At 58.3% G+C, this 22498-nt stretch overlaps 2 protein-coding genes across 11 annotated transcripts in view; one reads left to right on the forward strand and one right to left on the reverse strand.

The window, feature by feature from the left end:
• Positions 1 to 12141, forward strand: part of Tfdp1 (transcription factor Dp-1) — a 33802-nt gene extending 21661 nt beyond the window's left edge. For all 8 annotated transcript variants that reach the window (XM_087193180.1, XM_087193184.1, XM_087193179.1 and 5 more), the window contains 9 exons: positions 1838 to 1944; positions 5485 to 5606; positions 6457 to 6622; positions 6766 to 6909; positions 7263 to 7331; positions 8066 to 8217; positions 8471 to 8637; positions 9330 to 9408; positions 10887 to 12141. In XM_087193180.1, coding sequence (XP_087049306.1) covers positions 1838 to 1944; positions 5485 to 5606; positions 6457 to 6622; positions 6766 to 6909; positions 7263 to 7331; positions 8066 to 8217; positions 8471 to 8637; positions 9330 to 9408; positions 10887 to 11034 — 1154 coding nt within the window. In that variant the 3' untranslated portion in view covers positions 11035 to 12141. The remainder of the gene's footprint in view (positions 1 to 1837; positions 1945 to 5484; positions 5607 to 6456; positions 6623 to 6765; positions 6910 to 7262; positions 7332 to 8065; positions 8218 to 8470; positions 8638 to 9329; positions 9409 to 10886) is intronic.
• On the reverse strand, positions 11948 to 21827 carry Atp4b (ATPase H+/K+ transporting subunit beta). 3 transcript variants are annotated; one of them, XM_004858485.2, is made up of 7 exons: positions 21580 to 21827; positions 18334 to 18462; positions 16977 to 17090; positions 16685 to 16884; positions 16054 to 16110; positions 14824 to 14925; positions 11948 to 14340 (listed from the first exon to the last, which is right to left on the reverse strand). In XM_004858485.2, exons 1-7 carry the CDS (start codon positions 21818 to 21820, stop codon positions 14179 to 14181), a joined length of 1005 nt encoding a protein of 334 aa, XP_004858542.2. In that variant the 5' UTR covers positions 21821 to 21827; the 3' UTR covers positions 11948 to 14178. The 3 variants fall into 3 exon arrangements, 2 of the variants coding, with proteins under 2 accessions (XP_004858542.2, XP_087049311.1); XM_087193185.1 differs by having other exon boundaries at positions 13611 to 14340; positions 14824 to 15029; positions 16054 to 16210; XR_015443854.1 differs by having other exon boundaries at positions 13612 to 14340; positions 16054 to 16210.
• Between the last annotated feature and the right edge of the window lie 671 nt (positions 21828 to 22498).

The following is a 22498-nucleotide window of genomic DNA, read 5'->3' on the forward strand; positions in this document are numbered from 1 at the left end:
AGATAGTGGCAAACAGAATGCACCAAATCATCAGAAAGATCATACATCATGACCAGGTAGGCTTCATCCCAGGGATGCAGGAATGGTTCAACATATGCAAATCAGTAAATGTACAGTAATGCATCACATAAACAGAAGCAAGGACAAAAATCACATGATCATTTCAGTAGATGTAGAAAAAGCTTTTGACAAAATCTAACATCCATTTGTAAAACGCTGAAGATAATAGGTATAGAAGAACCTTACCTCAATCTGATAAAAGCCTTTTGTGACAAACATCGTAATGGGGAAGAACTGAAAGCCTTCTCTCTAAAATCAGGAGCTAGACAGGGATATCAGCATCGCTACTCCTGTTCAATGTCCTCAAAACATTAGCCAGATCAGGCAAAAGATAGAAATGAAAGGGATATGTGTGGGAAAAGAAGAATTATCATTATTTGTTGATGACATGATCCTATCTATACATAGAAGAATCAAAAAAATTCCACCCAAAGACTCAGAATTAATGACCAAATTCAACAATGTAGCGGGATACAAAGTAAGCACTCAAAAATCAGTAGCATTCCTCTACCCCAATAATGAACTCACTGAAAGAAGTTAAGAAAACAATACACATCAAGAAAAATGAAATACGTAGGAATTAACCTTACCAAGGAAGTGATAGACCTCTACATTGAAAATTATAGTCCTCTGAAAAAGATGAAAGAGGACATCAGGAGATGGAAAGATATCCTGTTCCTGGATAGGCAGAAGCAGTACTGTCAGAATCCAAACTGATAAGCAGATACAATGGAACTCCAATCAAAATACCAACATCATTCGTCAAAGAACTAGAGAAAACTGTCCTAAAATTCACATGGAACCCGAAGAGATGCAGAATAGTGAAAGCAGTCCTGAACAAGAGCAAAGCAGGAGGAATCACAATCCCAGCTTTCAAGTTATATTACACAGCTACGGTGGTAAAAAACAGCTTGGTACTGGCACAAAAACAGACATGGCTCAGCAGAACAGAAGAGACAGACCTGCCCCCTGAAGCCCCTGCTTGCTGTCCGCACGGGTCCCATAAGGGCATGCTAGGTGCTTTAAACACACTCAAAGTTTACTTTAAAAAAACAGAATATTAGGCTTTAAAAATTTAAAGATACTTAGTTTAAGAAAGCACTAGACTTTATGATTTTATAATTTGGTATCTTAAATTATAGATACGAATGGCATATGATTAGCAACTATAAAAATATAAATAATATATTCAGAATCTGTTTTGCTAAAGAATTGTGGCAGACCAACCATTCATAAAGCTATTTTTAAAAACTTTTTTTAGCTCTTTAATTAGTATATGTTTGTGATACATAATCACTTTCATCTTGAAGCATTGGCACATACATACATGGTGTCGTGTAGCTCCTTTGAAAAGGCTGGACTATATGTTGCTGTTTAAAGAGTGCTGTTCCTAGTGAGTCTGCTCCTGGGCCATGTCATGACTAACTCATCTTGTAACTGAGATGCAGCCCCAAAAACGATCCTATGTGACCTCTTTATCAGGATCACGTGTTAAACGTGTCTAACTTATGTTGCCAGATAAGAACAAAGGGAAATGCCATTTTACCCAAGGTCAAAGATGGCAGGGCTGTTGGCACCCGGCTAGAGCGGCTGGGAAGGCCGGACACAGCCTGGTTCTCACAGCCCCGGGCAGGAGCTGACAGGGGCGCGGGCTGAGAGCCGAGCCCCCGGGGTGTCTGCAGCAGAGCAGAAGTTCAGAAGCATCCCCTCCTGAAGCCGTCACATTTAGCCTCATTCACAGAGCAGCATGGTCCTGACCTGTGCCCTTGTATTGCAGGTGTGGTGTCCCTGGTGGCTGTCCACCCGTCCACAGTGAACACGCTTGGGAAGCAGCTCCTGCCCAAAACCTTCGGACAGTCCAATGTCAACATCACTCAGCAAGTGGTAAGGCGGGGCGGGGTGGGCTGGGAGTGAGGTGTGCATTTGCCTGCAGCCCCATTCCAGGAGTGTAGATGCTGGCTGGGGTCACCGGTGCCACTGAATGCTGGCCAGGGTCCCTGGCGTCCCTCAGCTGAGGTTGCTGACATCTGTGGTGGACACTGGCTGGGTTTGCTGACTTCCCACAGTGGACTCACTGGTTCAGAGCTCTTGTCCCCTCCATGACTCTGGGTGGAAGATGCCCTGTGTACATGGTGGGTGTCCCTGGCATCCCTGACGGGTGACTGATGAGGTGGCAGGTGTAGCATAGGCTGTGACCCAGCATCCTGCCCCGACCCGAGTGCTGGATACCAAGGCCACTCTGTAGTGACAGTGCCTGACCTCCCGACAAGCTGCTGTGCTTTGTGGGTGGCTGTCCTGGGGTGACAGGGGCCTAGTGCCTTCCTCCTGTCATAGGCTGCGGGTCGGGGAAGTACCATCTTCCACCCCTGCAGAGGCAGGTGGGTCTCATGGCAGGACACCAACTGCCCTGCTTCACCTCCTTCTGGCCCCGGGCTACAGGCTGCACGCTGGGCCGCCTGCCAAGTCCTGGGCCTCAGTGACATTCCTGCATGTCGGCCACTCTACTCCTCCCACAGTGCCCCCACCTGCCCAGCACCCCTGCCTCTGTCCTGCTGCTGTCCTGTGCTCTCTGAGGAGGGTCCGAGTGGAAAGAGGACCAGTATTTGGAATAAGAGGCGTGGCAGTGTCCCACAGGCATCCCCAGATCTCCACAGGCCCCCATGGGTCCCCTGTCCCCAGAGGCAGTCCTGAGTCGGTTCCTGTGCTGCTGTCTTCTGAGTGACTTTTCTGTGTACCCCGTTTCTTCAGAGAAGGCAACCGTGCATTTGTGTTTGACCCCTCACACCTTTCTATTGGACTTTCTGCTTTTCAGTACTGTTTGATAAAGCTGAAAAGCCCCGTTTTGTTTGCCTTGTCCTTTCTCTAGCTGATGGGATAGGTACTGTGGGTCATGTGACCACAGAACTCAGCCCCTTGTCATAGCAGCGGCGCCCTCTCACCTGGTGTGGGTGGAGGGGTGGCTGGCTGAGGCAGGTGGGCTTCCTCGTGTGAAGGCCAGACGAGTAGTTTGAGCCGAACCTTGTGGGTAGAGCTTGTCGGTGTCTTGAGCTCTGAAATGGCACCCACATGAAGTAAGCTTACGTGTTGCAGGTAACTGGAACCCTTTGCACAACCAAGGGTTGAGAGAGGCCACCCAGCTTATTCGGACGTGGATGGCGAGGCTTTGCCCTGTGTGAGGTGACTGGTCCGGGAGGAGAGGGCACAGGTGGGGTGCCCGCCTTGAGGCCGCCCTTCACCAGAGGGGAGCTGGGTGGCCGCTCCCTGTCCCGGACAGCTTTGCCTCCCGACCTCCCTGATGGGTACTTGACCTTTTCCTGTCTTTGGATTCTTTCTGCAGGTAGAATCAGGGTCCACTGAGACAGTCCTGATTGTAATGTTCAGGGTGCGTGGGATCGAGGTGCAGACTCAGGAAGAGATGTCCTAGCACCTCCTTCAGGCCACGGGCCCAGTGGTGAGCTCTTGCCAGGCCCCTGGGCGCCGGTTCGGCCAGCTGCGCAGGAGGAGGGGTCATAGGGCAGGAGGGTGGGATCCAAAGCCACAGCCTCCGAGCTCTGAACCAGCTCCTCCCTGCAGTGCAGATAGGAGGGGCTTCTGTTAGCCAGTCGGCTCGCCTGCAGCTCCACGGTCCTGAGGAGCAGAGACCAGGCCTTTACTGCCAGGGCCCAGTCTCCCTGCCAGGGCCCCGACTCAGGCTGCGAATTGGATCTGACAGTGGGGTCCTGCCTCCTGCGAGCCCATGTGGCTCCTGGGGGTGCTGTGGCACCAGCCCTTGTGCTGTGTTGCCCGTGCAGAGTGGAGGAGGGTACGCTGGTGCTGCGTGGGGTGTTGCCTACAATGTCCACCGACTGCTGCACATCCTGTCCTTGGGCCTCTAGCACAGAGCTCATACTTGGACTGGCAAGGGGGCCTGTGCTGTCCTGGGCGCTGTCCCAGTGGTCCACGGGGACTGCTCGGACAGCAGCAGAAGTGGGAGGGCAGTGGCACGGCCATCCCAGCTGCATGCTGCAGGCTAGGGAGCTGGCTGCATGCAGCCTTCAGTGTCTGAGGTCAGGGAAGGCGGCTGTCAACACTCAGCGTGGGCTCTGCTCCTTGTCCCACCACAGGCTCCACGGTGAGTTGACATTGTGTCTCAGGGATGCTGTGGTGGCACTTGCCTGTTTCTGGTCCGTGTGTGAGGGTGGCTGGCAGGCTTTGCCCTGTGTGAGCTGCAGGCCCCAGCCCGAGTCTCCCCTGGGATTGAGTGGAGCTCAGGCCTGAGTGGCCTGGCTTTGGCAGTCCCCTCTGGCAGCTCCGAACCTCACAAGACATGTGTCCTCCCTGTGACCCCAGCTCCCAGATGCACCTGTGCATCCACTGAACAGGGCAGAAGCTTCTTGGTGTTTTGTAACACCAAGAGATTTCTCCTATTGTTTCGCTTTTGCCAACTTTGCTAATTCGAGTTTGTGGCCAGTTCCAGTATGTGGCCACAGGGCAAGTCCAGCTCTCGACCCAGGGCCTCCATGGCTCCAGCAGCCGGGCATGAGGCTTCCAACCCCCAAACCAAAACAGCTCTGGCCCCACATGGTGTGTGATGGCGGAGACATGGTAGTAACCTGAACGTGGGGCGTTTAGCAAGGAGCAGTGTTTCTCACTAAGATGGCCCCGCAGCAAGGTTTTCACGACAATGTTGAGACCATAACTGATGGTGCAGGTCACGTCTGTGTCCTCTCTGCCAGAGGCTGTGGATGCCTCCCTTCAACCCAGGAGCTTGGGGCAGATGCACCTGCTCGAGCTTTGCTCCTGGGCTCACTGCTGGGAGCGTACCCTGATGCTGCAGGGTACCCAGTGGCACATGTGTTATAGCGGCTGTCACCACTAACACTGAGCTGGGAGAGGATGCTGTCCGTGTTGCTATTGCATTTTTGAGACAGGGCCTCACTGTGTAGCCCAGGCTGGCCTTGGACTTGTGGCAGTTCTCCTGCCTCAGCTTCCTGAGTGCTGGGATTACAGGCCCACACCACCACATTCAGCTCTGCTTATGCTTGATTTGAGAGCTTTTCTTTGTGTTCTGGCCTTTTTAGCACTGCACCAGGATACGGGTTTAGCCTTATCTGTCTTACTAAAAAGTAAAAGAGGCCAAGAGGAAAACCAGAAATGAGTCTGAGTGGCCCATTGGAAGCCCGCCTGCCACCAAGTCCCCGTGCAGTGTGAGAGCTGCCATCTGCTGAGGCCATGCCCATGTCCCCTCGTCTCACCTGGGTGGCTGCAGCATTGACACTGAAAACACGGGGCCAGTACCCGTTCAGAACTGTGTGGTGGCAGCAGCCATCATGGGGTATCATTATTCCTGTCCTTCCTCCTGGTGGCTACAGGCACAGCAGGTGGCAAAAGCCCAGTGTCCAGGTGCAGGAGGTGGCTGACTGCCTGCCCTGTCCCCTCCTGCAGGTGATCGGCACACCCCAGCGGCCAGCAGCATCCAGCACAATCGTGGTCGGAAGCCCGCACACCCCAAGCACGCACTTCGTGTCCCAGAGCCAGCCCTCTGAGTCCTCGCCGTGGTCTGCCGGGTGAGTACCCCCTGCACCCCTGTTCCTCTGTCTTGGGCTCTCATGGCCAGGTGCCTGGGCTCCTGACCCTCCTCCCGCCTGGCTGCATGTCAGGACACAAGTTGGCAGGAGGTACCCTCCACCCAAAGGTCGGAGGTTCTGGGCCACGGAGAGGAGGAAGTCGCCTCCCCTGTGCGCGCATACCATGAAACCGCCTGCTGTCTGCGTAGGGGTTCACGGCCATCCTGGGCTTTTGCCTGTGCCGTGCCAGGATGTGCCCTGTAGATAGTCCCATCAGGCTGTGCAGCCGTAGCACTTCTAGCATCTGACCTGGAAGTGATTCTTGTGAGGGTCAGCTGGGTCTTTAACTCAAACACTCCAGCACCGCTGCGAGACGGGGTCTGCTTTGGGTCTGCGACAAAATCACCTGTGCCCAAAGCTCCGCTATCAGGCGCTTAGGGACCTTTGCCCTCCATGTGGTGCAGTATACAGTTCCCACCCCAGGTCTTCTCTCGTCCCACACGCCCTGGGTGCCGTGGGCCTGTGAGTACAGGAGCAGCTTCGGCCAGCGTGCCTCACATCACAGTGGCCTGCCACGACGGGCCCTGAGAATTCCTCAGTTACACTAAAATGCAAGGCAGCCTGAGGCTGGTCACCATCTCCAGGAGGGCATTGCTTGGCGTGTTGGCACGGTCGGACACCAATACACGGTGCCGTCTGCCTCACAGATGTCCCACTGTGACCCAAGGACGCCGCCACTTTGTGTGTCCTCATGTGCTGAGGTGCAGCTGTCCCGAGGCGAGGGCTCGGCGGGTGGCAGGGCCTGTGCATCCTGCGGCAGGGCTGACCGGGGGCCCCTGCCTGTCTGCAGGAAGAGGAACAGGAAGGGGGAGAAGCACGGCAAGGGCCTGCGGCACTTCTCCATGAAGGTGTGTGAGAAGGTGCAGCGGAAGGGCACCACCTCCTACAATGAGGTGGCCGACGAGCTGGTTGCAGAGTTCAGCGCCGCCGACAACCACATCCTGCCGAATGAGTCTGTAAGTGCAGGGTGGGCACAGAGGGTACTGGGCAATGTGAGGGCAGGGGCCGCATTCCACGAGGTGCCCCAGCGGGCCCTCCCGGGGATGCACTCACCGACAAGGTGGGGCTCGCTCTGAACGTCATTGCTCCGCCTCCCCAGGCTTATGACCAGAAGAACATACGGCGGCGCGTCTACGATGCCTTAAATGTGCTGATGGCCATGAACATCATCTCCAAGGAGAAGAAGGAGATCAAGTGGATCGGCCTGCCCACGAACTCGGCTCAGGAGTGCCAGAACCTCGAGGTGCACCCTAACCTCCCTTTTTCACGTGTCACCGCTGTGCTGTCGTGACCCCTGGGATGGTCTTGGTGGTCGCCCCGTGTCTTGTGTGCTGGACCCCGGGGCCTCTGCCTTGCCGACTGAGCTCTGAGCTTGAGTGGAGCTTCATTCCCAGCCTTCCCTCACGGCATTTAAAAGGCGCCATAGCCACATCCAGGACGGGGGCGGGAACAGGGCCCTCCTGGGACTGCAGAACCCGGCATTGCGCACTTGTGCTGTCCGCCCTGGCGTGTCGTGGGGACGAGCCAGCGAGGCGTGGGCTGGGCTTGCAGTGCACTGTGCCGGCCGCAGCGACGGCCCCTCTGCGTGTGTTGCAGGTGGAGAGGCAGCGGCGGCTGGAAAGGATCAAGCAGAAGCAGGCCCAGCTCCAGGAGCTCATCCTGCAGGTGGGCGCCAGCAGGGCTCTGGGCAGGGCTCCATGCTGGAGAGTGGACAAGCCTGCGCGTGTATGTGCACGCGAGCAGATGTGTACTAGTGTGGGCACGTGTGTGTGAGCAGGTACATGCGAGTGAGCAGGCCTCTTGTGGGAGCTGGCACGTGCAAGCCTGTGAGGGAACCCGAGTGGGCGTGAGCGGGGGTGTGAGTGAGCGTGTGCGAACATAAGCAGGTCAGTGCAAGCTGAGCGGCGGTGTGCGAGTGAATGAGCAGTGCGAGCGCGTGTGCAAACAGGCAGCCCCGTGTGCATGGGGATGAGCGCGTGCCAGCGCGTGCGGAGTCGGCGGGCCTGATGTGAGCATGGGGCCTGGGAGCCCGCTCTCCCACCCGGAGGGAGGAGGAGGTGGGGCCACCACCGCAGGCCTCATGTCCTGCCCTGGTCACCCCGTGCTTCCCACAGCCCCCGGCCTGCCTGGAGTGCCTCCAGTGTGGCACTGGGCCCTTCTCGGGGCTGAAGGGGCCCAGGGCCAGGTGCCCTGTGGTGTGCTGCCTGGGGAGTCTTGCTCCCAGTGTCAGTCCTTGCTCATGGGTCTTTGTCCCCGGTGGAGTGTGGGGGCCGGGGGTCCTCCCAGGGCCCACGTCCTCGCCTCCTGCCCTTCCTCCCATGCCCGGGGAGGGTGGCTGCTGCTGGGGGAGAGGCTCGGGTGCTGGTGGCAACTGCAGGTTGGCCATCCCCTCGTTCCAGCAAATCGCCTTCAAGAACTTGGTGCAGAGAAACCGGCAGGCAGAGCAGCAGGCCCGCCGGCCACCCCCGTCCAACTCCGTCATCCACCTGCCCTTCATCATCGTCAGCACCAGCAGAAAGACTGTCATCGACTGCAGCATCTCCAACGACAAGTGTGTCATGGGCACATGGGCGCGTTCTGGGGCTTGTTTGTGGCATGGCATGGCAGGGCAGCAGCGTTGCTGACCCCTGCAGTGGCCACAAGCCAGGCCCGCTGCCCTTGCGGGTGTGAGGTTTCCTGGCACATGCCTGCCTGGGGTGTGACGCTGTGCGCCTTCCCTAGCAGCTGTCCTTGAGGCTCTGGGAGGGCACAGCTGGGGAGGGACCTCGCCTGGGGCTGGCTTTGTGACCACACCTGTCCTGCAGATTTGAGTACCTGTTCAACTTCGATAACACGTTTGAGATCCATGATGACATCGAGGTGCTGAAGCGCATGGGCATGGCCTGTGGCCTGGAGTCCGGCAGCTGCTCTGCTGAGGACCTCAAGATGGCACGGAGCCTGGTGCCCAAAGCTCTGGAGCCGTACGTGACAGGTCAGTCTTGCCCTGATGACCAAGAGTGTCCCTGGATCGCCCGAGCTTAGGCCACTGGACCTGGGAGCTTGAGTCTGAGAGTGGCTTGCGTGGTCGATGTGATGAAGGTGTGAGGAACAGTCAGGGTTCGTCTTCGGGGCTGGAGCCAGAGCGAGGAGAAGCAGGGTAGCTGGTGTGGTGGTGCCGAGGCGGTCCATAGCCCTGGCACCTGGGCGCCAGCTCAGTGTCTTGCTGGGGGAGCTGCTCCGCCAGGACGCATTGACATGGGCGGCAGCGGCCTTCGCTGGGCTGTGCTGAGGGCCGGGATCCTGGCTGAGGCTGGCTCTGCGCTAGGCACTCGGAGGAGGTGCCCGTCTTCTGTGTCCCCAGCTTGGGTCTGGGTTTGTTCCCCAGAGGGTCAGCGAGTTCTCAAACTGGGAGGTCTCCAGGCCGCGCACACGGCCCGTCCCCACACGGGGGCTCGGGTCCTGCCCACCCCGAACCTTCTCCCACCGGTCCCCAGGGAGGCTGGCTGGCCTCTTGCAAGTGTGCGTCTCTCAGCAGAGGCCACGACACGGATAGGCCTGGGCGGTGCCCTCTGTGCTGGGCCCGTGCTGAGAGGTGGGCGCCTGTGGAGGCTGGCACCGGGCGTTGGGAGGCCCCTGGCTGGGTCCCCAGGGATGCTACGCGTGCGCCTTTTCTTTCCCTTTCAGAAATGGCCCAGGGGTCCATCGGCAGCGTGTTCCTCACAGCGGCAGGCGCTGCGTCCAACGGCACGAGGCTGTCGGCCAGGTGACTGGGGGCTGGGGTCGGGGTGCCAGGCGGGTGCGCCCTTCTCCTGGAGGGAAGAGGCATATTTCCTCAGTTGGCTTCGTCCTCCTAAAAATTAGCATGCATTCCTCTTTTTCTTTTCTTTTTAAGTAGCACGAGAAGGGGTGCGGGCTGGGGACACAGCTCAGGGGCACCGCGCCTTCCTGGCAAGTGGCAGGTCCTGAGTTGGATCCTCAGTACCAAAAATAGAAGAGAAAGCGGGGAATCCACCTTAACCCCAGGAGCTGAGGACCAACCGATCTTCAGTTTTTTATTTTCTTAACACATTTGAGGCCATAGTGTATGCAAAATTTTGTTCTCTGCTCTTTTTTCACCTCATACTTTATTGTACGTATTTTGCATGTGCTGTGCAAGGACCTTCCTTTTTAGATGAGTGTATTTAACCTCACCTGGTGCCCACAGGGCACAGTGACGTCCCTGGCATTTAGTGCTTTAAGATGCAGGACTCACTGTCCAAACGGCAGCGGTTTGTTGCTTCCTGGGCTGTGCTGGCCTGTCTCCCAAGGCAGTGTTTTACCCTGAGAGTGGTAATGTGTGTGCGGCCTTTCTTGGAGTGGGGTGAATCAGTCACCATTGGCCTGTGCAGCGAGGGCGGTCTGGTGAGACCTGGCCTGGCCCAGGCTGGGGGCAGGGAACGCAGGTGGGGCGTCCTGGCGTCCTGTGCCGCGGGGTCTTTCCTGCGCACCTTGGGTGCCAGGGTGCATGTGACTGTGGGCGTCAAGCTGCACAGTGTTAGCAGAGGGCGCGGCTGAGGTGTAGTTGAGTGATTCTAGGAATTCCGCCTTTAGGTCGCGCTCTTCATTGACTAAACATTCCAGCTCCTCCGTCAGTTTTTAGGCTGGAAACAAAGCTCTTGCCGCTTCCTAAGAAAGGCAGGTTCGGTAGAGGCAGGGCGGGTGTTTCCTGAAAGCACCTTCAGGTTAGGTGCTGGGAAAATCAAAGGCTCTGCGTTGTGGTGCACGGCTCCCCTCTGCCCTGTCCTACAGGGTGGGTCTCCAGGTGCAGGCTGCTCCGGGAAGCGCGGCCTGGGGTGGGGCAGGGGCTGCTGAGGAGCGGTGAGCGCTGGGGGCGTTGGCGACAGGGACAGGGCCGTGGGGTGCGCGGTGAGGGGCTTCGGGGTGCTGCCCGTTGTGGAGACTGACCCCAGGGTCTTGTGGGTCCCGGGCGAGCGCCCACTGCCAGGCTGGCCCCATGTAGCCGTCAGCAGGCCTTGCCCCCTTCCCTGGCCCGCCGTGGGCTGGAGGAGGAGTGGCAGGAGGGCTCACCCCTTCCCGTGCGTGCTCCGGGCCCCGTGCCAGCGTGGCGTCTAGCTCCGCGGTGCAAGGGTGGCTTGGGCCGGGTGGCCGCGCTGGCTCCTCCAGTCGTCCGTCCTGGTGGGTGGGGGGTGGCGCCGCCTGAGGCCACGCCCTGCTCACCGGCCGGCCGTCCCCACCCCGCAGTGACCTGAGCAACGGAGCGGAGGGTGCGCTGGCCACCAGCTCCAGCGGGTCTCAGTACAGCGGCTCTCGCGTGGAGACGCCCGTGTCGTGCGCGGGGGAGGACGACCAGGACGAGGACGACTTCAACGAGAACGACGAGGACGACTGAGGCCGGCGCCGCCCGTTCAGCTTGAGGAATCGTCGTGAGAAAAGAGAAACTTCCAACACGGGCTCTTCTTTCTTCTTGGCCTTCCCGGGAAGGCCGCGTGAGCTGAGCGCTCAGACGCGCACCTCCGGCAAGCAAGGACTGTTCCGCAGGCTGTGGAGACGCGTGTCCGGGGCCGTGTGCTGGTGCGCAGCCGCTATTGACCTTTCGTTTTCTCCTTTTTGCTTTAGTTCAGAGTTCATTTCTGTCCCTCAGCCGTGCTTGCTGGGTTTCTGAACACATTGTACTTCATGCCAGTGGCAATAACAAAACGCCGTGCTGCCTGCGGGGGCCCAGCCTGCACGCCCTGTTTGCGGTGTGCTTAGTGGCGCCACCCGCTGGCGGACAGCGGGACTCCAGCGTGAGTCTTCCCTCTTAAATCTCACCGGACCGGAAGAGCCGAGCAGATGACAAGCTCTGCTTTTAAAATATTGAGCGCCATAAATTTTATTATGATTTTGCTTTTCCTTAAATTATGTTGATGTTGCAAGCCCACCAAACCTGCACCCTTTCTGTTGCACCAACTAATTGCGACATGCTTGTTTGTTTTTGTTTGGTAGAAGGTTACTGCCGGAAGCAGCTGTGGAATGTGTGGAAGGGTTATTGCTTATGATAAAATTTGCCTGATTTCTTACAGGCCGCGTTTGGAAACTTTTTATTATATAGTTGTTTACATACTTATAAGTCTATCATTTAAAGACATGTACCGAAACAAATGTTGTATTTGTTTCCTAAGCATCTTCATGTAATCTATTATAAAGTTGAAATTAAACATAGAGAATGTTTTAACAGTTTTTTAACTCAAAATTTGTCAATCATTTTTAATAGTTCTTTTTTTATAAAAAGAAAGGAATTTAAGGACAGGCAGTAGTCTCTTTTAAAATTTATTCACAAAAAAACGTTAACTGCACAGTTGCTGTTAGCTGCCTGTTCTGAAACAATAGTCTTTTTATTGAAACACAAATAAACTTTTCTGTAATATTTTATGGAATATAAAGAGACTTTAACTGTTTGACTTTACTTGGCACTGTTAGTTTTTATTAATAAAAGGCGCATGGGCATTTTAAACAAGCTTCATGTTTCTTTAATTCAGGATTATTGTCTCAAAATTATTCTCGCTTCTCAGACCACTTTTGTGCTGTGGTGCAGCCGGCTGCAGCACTAGTACGGGGTTGCCGGGTTCACCCTCCTCTGCCTGGATTAGCATCCCGGGCCTGCAGGGGCCTGGGCCTGGGTCCTCCTCTCTCTCAGGGGGGTTCTGGGCCTGCGCCCCTCCTGTCTAGCGTCGAGGCTCCCTTGGGGCTGGGCACAGCTGGTGTTCCCAGAAGAGCTGCAGCCTGAACACCGGGTCACTGCCGCTCCCTTCGCAGCAGGTCCTCCCTAGGCTGAGGCGGCTTCTGGGATTGCAGGTGCGGCCCCTTCTTCCCCAACAGTCCCTCACTTTCCTCTCCCCCGGGGGAGACACTGCAGGCAAGACCATGAGAGCAGCTCTGTTCAGGAATTTTGGAGCCAACTGCACACCTAGGGCAGGGACCAGAGAGACCTGCAGTTTCCCCTCAGGCTGGGCCCGGCAAGGGATGGCTCAGTGCATCCTGAAACAGCAGTGAAGAGAAAGCCCCGGAGACCCAAGGAGAGACAGGAAACCTGCTGCACATCACCATGGCAGCAGATTCAAATGCCCTGCTTTCCGAAGAAAGTCACTAGGCACACAGCAGAACAGGAGAGTGCGGCCTGATGGAAGGAAAAGCAACTCGGCAGACACTTCTGAAAGGTGCGGCAGCGGCATCCTAGCAGAGACCAAGCAGATGTCCCGCTGCTGTTCAGAGAGCAGGTGCGCAGAGGCACAGCGATGATGGGCAAAACCGGACGTCAACAGCAACAGAAAGCCTGGAGGAAGCCGGAAAAGCTGGGCTGCAGAGTGCCCTGAAGGAAGCCAGAAGTTTCCTGGAGCCAGCTGACGGCTGGTGATAGAAATGACCGAGGCTGAGGAACAGAAGGGTGGTGAACAGTGAGCAGCCCGAGGGCTTTGTGTGGGCCTCGGGCCCTGTCACTGCTCGGCCGTCCTCTCCGAGAGCCCCGGCTGACTCGCTCCTCTTGTGCTGACTGCGGTGGCAGGTCAAGGCCCAACCAAGGAGCCCGGATGTGGCTCCATGTGGGGCCCTGGGTTCGGTCCCCAGTGAGTCCGCAAGCAAAGATGCGCTGTGCTATCTCCCAGCCGCTCAGCTAACGCACTCGCTGCTGCCCTGCCGTTTGCCTGATGGCCCGGCCTGCTCTCTGCTTTCTCGGGCAGGTTTTCGGGGCGCAGGCGGAGGGACTGGCCCCAGGGAAGGGGACCTGACCAGTGCTGTGATTAACTGGTCCAAGTCCTGTCCGTGGGTGGCAGCCTGCCCCCACCCGCCTGTCCCCAAAACCTCGGAGCTCTTCGGACGGCCCCGACGCCCTGCATTGCCACCCCAGCTGTGCAGAGGAGGGCTTAAAAGAAGGCAGTGTTTGGTTTTTAGTTCATGGTTCTCCCAGGCTGGGAAAGACATGACTGTTTTACATAGAATAAGAGTAACTTTAATGCTTTGTTTTTACATCTTTAGAAGGGAGAATTCAGAATGTGCATTGTTGGAGGTCATGTTTGCTATCTGTGCTTCTACAGTTTTGTTTTATGTTGCTGTGAACGGTGGTTCATATTACTACAGTCTAGAGAAAATAGGTCACAGTGGAGAGGCAAAGTCTGGGAGACGAGTGATCGGAGGGCCTGGTTCACTGGGCAGGGGCTGCCTCGGGTGAGCGCAGCAGCCCCGCATCTTGTCCTGGCTGGGGTTCCATCCGGAGCACAGCAAAAGCACTGTAGGGCAAGCCTGAACCCCAGCCACTCGGGAGGCTACGGCGTGAGGATTGCAAGTTCAAGGCCAGCCTGGACAGCTTAGTGAGACCCTGTCTCAGAAGAAACCAAGCACAAGGAGGACTTGATAGGAACAGCTTATACAGTGGCGAGAGCCAGACCCGAGTGCTTCCTCAAGCTGCCATGCGTGCAAGGTGACAGGTAGGCCCTGGTGGGCAGGGGCCGCTGCAGGAGGGAGAGGCTGCACTCTGCAGGCTGGAGCCCCGGCCCAGCCTCTACTTCTGAATCCTGAGCTTGAACTCCACCTTCCCCTCGTAGGGGTCATGGGGGTTGTCGAAGGTGACGTGGTCGGCAAGGATCTTGCACACGATGACGACCTCCTCGTTCTGAGGCACATTGAGGAGCTTCGCTGCCACCAGGGGATTGCTGTAGTGGGGCTGAGGGAGACATGAGAACCCTGGCGTCAAATCAGCCGAACTCCCGAGGTGGGTGGCGGTCAGGAGAGGGCTTCTTCCACGTGTGCCTCGGTGAGGTCTGCAGGGCCCAGAGAGCCTTGGGGAGTCGCAGTGGCCATCCTCGCCCTGGAGGAGACGGACCCCAGTGTGCAAGGTCGGGGCACAAGGGTCAGCGTCGGCCTCTGGTGGCCGCGAGTAAAGGAGCAGTCCGGGCGATGCTGGCGAGTGTGCGGGTGGGGTGCACGAGGGTTGGCGGAGCCCTCGAGGGGAAGGGAGCTGGGGATGACATTTATCTGCCGCGTGGGATGAGCAAGTCTGGAGCATTATGAGAGCCACGGTTCGGGAAGCACTCAGGTGGTTAAGTGACTGGGACTGGCGGGCCACGTCACTTCCCGTCTGCTTTCCTTTCTGCTCAGCCTGAGGCTGTGGGCAGCTGCAGTGGGGCGGGCTGAGCAGGCCTCTTACCTGCGCTTTCTTCCCATAGTAGGGGAAGTAGTGCAGACTGAAGGTACCGTTGGGCGGGTAGTACTCCACCTGCAGGGTCCTGGCATCCCGGTGGGGCTCATCCTGGACAGGAGAAGCCATAGCTGAGCCTGGGGTCAGGTACACGTGGGCTGGTGTGTGTGAGTGTGCACATGCAGTGAGCCTCGTGCAGGGCCTCCGCTGTGGCTCTGGGGACAAACCTGATATTCAGCTGCATCCCCAGTCCTTTTTATGTTTTGTTTTGAGGCAGGGTCTCAGTTCCCCAGGCTGGCCTCAAACTTGGAATCGTCCTGCCTAGGGTCATGGGCACATGTCACCGTGCCCAGGGCACCCTACAGTCGGCCTTCAGAACCATCACTGAGAGCAGAGCTGGGTGGGAGCTGTCACTGTGCACAACCAGGGCCTTTACACCGTGCTTCCCACCAGGAGCCCCACAAGCAAAGCGCGCCAGGGCTGAGCCTCCCCCAACAGCAGCAAGACAGAGCCGCCCGCACGCTCAGCTGCCAACCGACAGTGCAGCTGTCTGGGATCAGCACAAACATGATTCCAGTCGGAGCTGGAATTCCCACAGGGAGCTTGAGCTCATCGAAGAACGGTAGGATGCTTTGGCCTCTGTAAGGTGTCCGGTCAGCCTACATGTGTGGCCAAAATAACTGGAGAAGGGAAGAACCAAACACCAAAACCCAGAGGGAACTGAGGCTCCTAGGGGAGCCATGTGTCCACAGACCCACGTGGGAACCAGGGCTTGGGGTCCAACACAAGTGAGAACCAGCTTAGCTTTTAAATGTCTTACTTGAAAAGTAGTTTTTTTCTTTGCTAAAAATCCCGGTCTTTATGCAAGGACACCAGCCCTCCCAGCCCGTCACTAACCCAGGCCAAACGCCTGCTGCTGCTGGTCATCTGGGCGTTTGTGGGTAAGTGGTAGACAGGGCAGAGCGCTGTGGTGCAAACAGGGTGCTTTGCCCAAGCTGCTGCCGAGCGTTCTGAAGTCGGTGGTGCCCTCCGAAGTAGGACCATGCCAGAGCATGTTCCTTTCCGGCCTGGCCTGCCCACTGGGCTCCAGACAGTGCCTGTCCCCGTGTGCCCGACTGACACGTGACATCGCGGTGTCCCTGAGAGCTGGTCAGTTCGTTCCCACGAGCCCCTAAAGCCTGGAGATCTAGGTCGCCCAGAAGCCCTGGCCGGGGGTGGCAGTCTCCGGAGTCTACTCACCAGGAAGGCGCAGTCCACGCGAGGCGCCGTGCTGTTGCTGGGGAGGAACTGGACAATCTGGAAGGAAAGGCGCTGGCGTCCCGTCCTGAGCTCTGAGCTGCTGAGGCCCTGCCGGAGCCCTGCCCACAGCCCTGCACCTGCAGCCTCTGGCAGGACCCTGGCCAGCCACGGTGGGGACAGTGCATGAGCATGTGGCCTCTCCGAGGGGTGAGCACGAGTACCGCGGCCTCTGGAGCCCCCTGCCCTCCGTCTCTGGAGCGGCGACCCTGGGCCCCCTGCCTGGGCAGCTTCTGTCTCGGGCCTTGGCTGGGACAGCACCCCTGCCCTGTGCCCACCAGGTGGACAGTACTATGCCCTTTCTGCTGACACACATGATTCTTCTGACATGGCCTTGGGCACCACTAAAGCCCTGGGGACCCCCACAGTGCCCTCCAGGGCTGGGACATTGGCCATCAGGCCTCTCTGACCTAGGCAGAAACACCACTGTGGGAGGCTCCCTGGCACTGCCAGCCCCTAGTCCCCCATGGGGGCCAGCGGGCACTCATCTGCTTGGGACCCACGTGTGATGGGCACATGCCGAGCTAGTGTGCAGAGAGACACGGGGCAGATTCCGGGGAGACCTCACACTCACCCTGTTCATTTTGATGATAAAGCATGGCTTCCCCTCCTCAAAGCCAAAGTTGGGGTCTGCCAGGCCCGAACAGTTTTGCAGCATGTCCACCGTGAACTTGCAGGAGAACTTGGTATGGTTTGGGGCCCCGAAGCTCTCCTGGAAGAAGTACTTCTCGGAGGAGCAGTTGATGCTGCCCCTCTGGGACGCAGGGGTGTAGCCTGTGGGGACACACAGTGCTGCTCTCCACCCTACCCCACCCAGCACACTTTCCGGGAGACCTGAGCCCCAAGCTACAGCCAGCTCAGCCTACCTGCCAGGAAGCTGTGGAGTGTGTGCACCAGGCCCACCCAGGAGCTGTTGTCGGAGACGTTGTAGGAAATGTCCAGGCCTCTGTCCCCATACACGTCAGGCCGCAGGGTCACCCCTGGGGAGACGGCGCCATCTGACTGCTTTCTGCAGCCTCATGTGTGCCCACCCAGCCATGTGGGGAATCTCAGGCAGAATCCCTGGGGCCCTGGCTGAGGTGAGGCCCGGTCCTTGGGCCCCCTTCATGGAGGATGCCAGGCCAGGCTGCCCCTGGCCGAGGAAGCGTGGTGGACATGTGGCCCCAGGGCCCCTGGCCAGCAGCCAGGATGAAGCATAGTGGGTGTGAGGCCCGGGCCTGTCCGCAAGAGGCATATGCTCTACAGGGACAGATCTCAAGCCTGGTTGAGCCTGGAGCAGGGTGTCTGGTGTCCTGTGACTGTCAAAGGTGACAGCTTGAGTCTGCAGCTGGGCCTCTGAGTGAAACCATCTGAACATACATTAAAACATCTCCCCTAGCTTTGCTTATGTACAAAAGGAGTCCATGTTTGTTGTAAAAATAATACCCAGTGAGCAGGAGAGCAGGGAGTATGGCCTCGGGTGGTGTGGTCCCCCTGCTGTGCTGCGGGGAGCACCACCCGCCGCACTTGCCTCCCCTCCAGCTCTCTCAGTCCACAGACACTTCATAGACCTCCGAGTGGAAGATCTGCTCCGGGTTCAGCCTGTCCCCTGCAGGAGGCTGCTTTGTAAGGTGGATGTTGGGAAAGTAACAGCCGTAGTCAGTGTGGCCCTGGTGGCACACGCCCATGCACCCAGCACCCTGTAGGCCCAAGGCAGGAGAATCGGAAACTTGAGCCCAGCCTGGGCAGCACAGTGGTGACTTCACAAGACTTTGTCTCAAACTAAAAATTTTTTAAAAGGGCTGAGGATGTACCACAGGGTGAGAGCCCTGGGTTCAATCTCCAGCAATGCAGAAACAAAACAAAACAAAACAAAACAAAAACATACAAACAAAGCTGGGGAAAGGCTTTGACCCTGGTTTCCTGGCCACCGGGCAGCAGGACCCTGTCTCTCCTCTCCTTGTCCCCAGCAGCTCAGGGTGGCCGCCGGCTGTCCCACCCCAGCCCTGCCTCCTGCCTGCACGAAGTGTCCTGTGTTTACAGCTACACATATGAATGAGCAGATCCAAGGCATCTTGTCCCTGCCACAAAGGCCTCCTCTTCTAGTTATCTGCACCTGAAGTCAGACCACGAGCCAGGGTGTCTTCCTCATCAGATGAGGCTGTGAGGCCTCCCTGCCTGGGCCGGTGGCAGATGTGTGCCCAGCCGGGAACATGGCTGGGATTCAGGCCTCCCGGCGCCTACCTGGCGACTTCAGCTGGTCCTGGTAGTCAGGAGTGTATGGGTCGATGGTCTGCATCAGCACGTAGATGCACAGTGCGAAGAGCCCGGTCATCACCACGTAGAAGGCCACGTAGTAGAGGCTGATCCACACTGCGGGGAGAGACATAGTCAGAAGGCCACGTGTCGGTCGGGGCAGCATTCACAGCGCAGGCCTCAACTCAAATCGACCTCTCCACTCCACTCCCCACAGACCTCTCCTTAGTCCATGCACTCTATGCCCCACAGGCCTCTCCACTCACGAGGCTGCTCACCAGACTCCTCTGCTCCCCACAGACCCTCCACTCAGCAGACCCCCTGGGCACAACCCCCAGCTCCCCTCAGATCCTCCGTCCTCCGCTGTCACTCGCCTGTGCAGTCTTACCACGCAACCTGCCGAGCCGGCATCTGGAACTCCCTCATCTGGGTGAGATGCGCCTGTGTTGCCCCTTGCTGTCCCCTCCCCCGATGCTGTCCCTGTCCCTCCTGACCCTGCAGGTGATCTTCCTGTCCCTACCTGATTTAGGAGACAGGGTGGGGCCAAGCCGGTGGGGAGATGAGCGGGACCTGTCAGTCAGTCCTAAGATCCCAGGGCAGCCCTGTATGTAGGGTTTCTTGGAGCTCCCGAGTTTCTCCTATACTCATTCACCCCACACTTCTCAAATAGACTTTTGGCACCGTTATTGGCTTGTCTCATCCAGTTCTTTGCTAGAGGCAAGAAGGAGCTGGAATACTTTTGACTGGTGGGCCATTTCTAAAGAAACCACCCTGTAACAAAGCTGCTTTGCAAATAAAGCCACAGCAAGGGAGCGGCCCTGGGTGTGGCGCCCTCAGCCAAGCCATTTTACCTGACTGCGAGGCACTTGGCTGGACCGGTCATTGTCACCCCAACCAACACCCACCAACCATCGGCTCGTGCTCTGCAACCCGAGATGAGAGCAACTGTTCCCCCATGCCACAGGAAGGGACTGAGGGAGAGGGGAAGTACTGCCCATGGTGACCCCCATACTTGGTGCCGACGGCACAGCGCTCCTCAGTCCTGCAGGGACAGGGACACGGGCAGTGAGGGCACAGGGATGGATGGGTCCAGCAGCCCCAGGCCTGGAAGCCGACATGGGAGGGCAGTGGCTGCACCCAGGTGTGTGCGGCTCTGTCCTGTTTGTTCCTCCAGAGTCAGAACCAAGCACAAACCCCGCTCTTCCCTCTGATGCAGCCCTGGACACAGACAGCCTGGGGACCCTGTCTTTCTGTTTCCAAACAACTTGATCAAAGCAGATATTTTGGGGTGCTGAGGGCCAGCTCTGGACTTGTGCATGTGGGCAGGTGTGTGAGGTGCACCCTCCAGGACAGCACCTTGCTGTGTGCCCTGTGACTCGGTGGAGGTCCCTTTAGTGAGTCATCGTCCGGTGCCCCATCATGCAGGGCAGGAGGTGGGGGTCACAGGCTGGAGCTGATGACCTTGGGGCTGCCACTGCATCCCTGCTGGCGCCACTCTGTGGCCAGGATCCCTGGGGAGCCAGGAAGAGGGTCTCTGTGCCTTCCCCCAGGTCCAAGGCCAGCTGTCTCAGCAGGTGAGGGCCTGGCTCCCCGCCAGGCGTCTGTGGGTGGCGTGGGCCCACCACGCGGTGTCCGTGCGCCCATCACCAGCTGGGCGAGGCCCCTGGCGCTGATGAGGCAAGGTCCCCTTAGCTGCCGGCTGGGCCTGGTGCTCTGCGTGCGCTGCCACAGTGCCTTGGCTCCTCACCCCACTTCTCTGATGGGGAAACCAAGGTTCAGAGGGTGCAGCCTCCCCTGCTGAGTGGAGATGCATGGAGGGTGGCAGGGTGGGCACATGGAGTCGGCCTGGGTCTGGCAGCCTCGCTGCCACTGCGGGTCACTCAGCCCCTGGCTGGCGGTAAGAAGCGGCACAGAGAGTCTGTGCAGAGCAGGGGTTCATGAGCCAGACTGGGAGAGGATAGGTCTCCCTGTGGTCCCTGAGCACTGGCCCCCAGGATAACTTACCCTGCCCCTTTGCTTGTGTCAGCTCACTGGGCCGGTTTCCTTGGCCGTGAGACTCAGCCCCAGGCCCCAAGCCTACATCCACATTTTGGGCCTGGGGCCTTCCCAGAAAGTTCTGAGGGGCCTAGTGGCCAGCAGGGCCACTCCCAGGAGCCTCAGCAGCCACCCACCTGATGGATCTGAGGGGACAGTGGCATCTGCACCGCAACTTCTGCCCAGGCCCCCTCTGCTCTCCTCCCAGCCCTATGGCCTGAGCCCTGCCCGGGCTCCATTGGCCATGTTTGTTTTCTGCCCTAGGGCTTGCTGTGCTCTGTGTAGGTCACCACAGAGAGGCAGGGTATTCGAGAACACAAGAGAACACAGGCCTCGGAGAGGCTGCACTGTGTCCCTTTAGGTCAGACAACTCACACACCATCAGCATCATGGGCACCTTTGTGGCCGAGCTGGGGGCTGGGTCACCGAGGAGAGCCCCCTCAGGCCGCTGCATCCCTGCAGATCCACACTGGTCCTCCTTATCCCCTCAGCAGGGCAGTCAGGGAGCTTGGGCCCGAGTCGGCACCCCATGGGCTGCCGGGAGCCAGGGAAGAGGGTGGGCCAGGACCATCTGTGGTGGGACACACCATCCCCTGTCTCCCCAGACAGGCAGCCCCGCAGAGGCCCTGGGACCTATGAGGCGCTCCTGGCCAGGGCCCGAGGGGACTGTGGGGGATTCACTTGTTCTGGGCTTATTGTGCAATTTGTTTGTGGAGGGCTTGCCCTGCAGGGCCGCCTCTTGTCAGCGAGGACATTTCTGCTGAAAGGGGCCCAGGCAGCTGCCAGCAGTCGGGAGGGAGGGGACTGGGTAGCCAGCAGCCCTGCCAGGCAGTGTCCTGCACCGAGAGGGAGTGGGTGCCGAGGTGCAGCCTGCATGGTGAGGGGCACCACAGTGTGGCCTGCATGCTGGGTCCCAGAGACTTGTTCCTCCATGACCAGCTCCGTGTGCCTTGCATTATCTAACCAGGGAGCCACCGTCACGGCTTTTAAAATTCTTTAGACTTAGTCTGAGAATCCTGGATTTTAAAATGCTGTTCTCAAGCACACTGTGGAAATCCAGGGCCACACGGGTGCTCCCGCCTGCAGGCTCAGCTGGGGATCGGGCTGCCTAAGCTGTCCCCACACAATGTCCTGCAAGGCCCGTCCTGCCCTCCACTCCTGTCCTGCCCCACCTGGGAAGGGCTGCTCTCCCGCACCTACCCCAGCGGGCCGGGGTTCGGCCCAGCATCTGCCCGGTGTCCGGGTTCCAGCAGTAGTGCTGGAACTCCTCCATCCTCTGACTGCAGGACTTCTTCTCCTGCAGAGCCGCCATGTCCCCGTTGGAAGGTCCCCTCCTGCTCCTGGCCGGCAGAGAGGTGCGCCCTCCCTCGGTCTTATAGTCTCCTAGGAGGCGGTCACAGGCACCTGAGGGGCTATCAGCTCTGCCATCGTCTCCAAACATAGGAGGGGCCACGGCCCTGCTGCTCCACAGTCCCTGCTATCAGGCCCTCCACCGACGTCCTGGTGCTGGGCAGCCCGGCATGCCCTTGGGGTGTCCTCAGCTGGTGACTCTGCCACTTGCCTCCATCAGGAGGTGAAATACAAACACGGGTCAGAAGTGGGCAACAGGCCAGGCCAGACCTGCCGCTCGCCCTTGAGCTTCTGCAGAGGGCCGTGCAGCCCTTGATCTCGGATGTTTGCCCCAGGGATGGCAGGTGGAGTGGTGTCACAGTGGGGAAAGACCAGCCTGTGCATGAGGATGATGGCTTCTTGCTCCCTGCTGGGGTGGGATAGGGCCCCGTGGGCTTCTGTGTTTCTGGAGGAGCCCAGCCACGAGGTGGCAGCTGCCTGGCATGGGTGCGCTCTATCCTGGCATCTTCAGGTGCATTTCCATGAGGCCTGTGCCCTCCTGCTCCCAGGGCTGTAAGGAGTGTCCGTGGGAGGCGTGTGTGGGCAGCACATGGGCAGCACACCCCGAACACTGCCCTGTCCCTCTGCCTGCAGCCTGAGCTCCCAGTGTGCAGCCAGCTCCAGGACCCAGAGGTTTCATGCAGTGGCACAGGTCTGCAGTGTTCCCTCTGCAGGGAGTGGGGTACAGAGACCAGGTGGGGACGGGCTCACTGGGCTCAACTCTGACTGG

The sequence above is a fragment of the Heterocephalus glaber genome, unplaced genomic scaffold (assembly GCF_053883595.1).
Source record: "Heterocephalus glaber isolate CG9 unplaced genomic scaffold, H.glaber_assembly_v1.0 deba00001579, whole genome shotgun sequence".
Lineage (NCBI taxonomy): Eukaryota > Metazoa > Chordata > Mammalia > Rodentia > Bathyergidae > Heterocephalus > Heterocephalus glaber.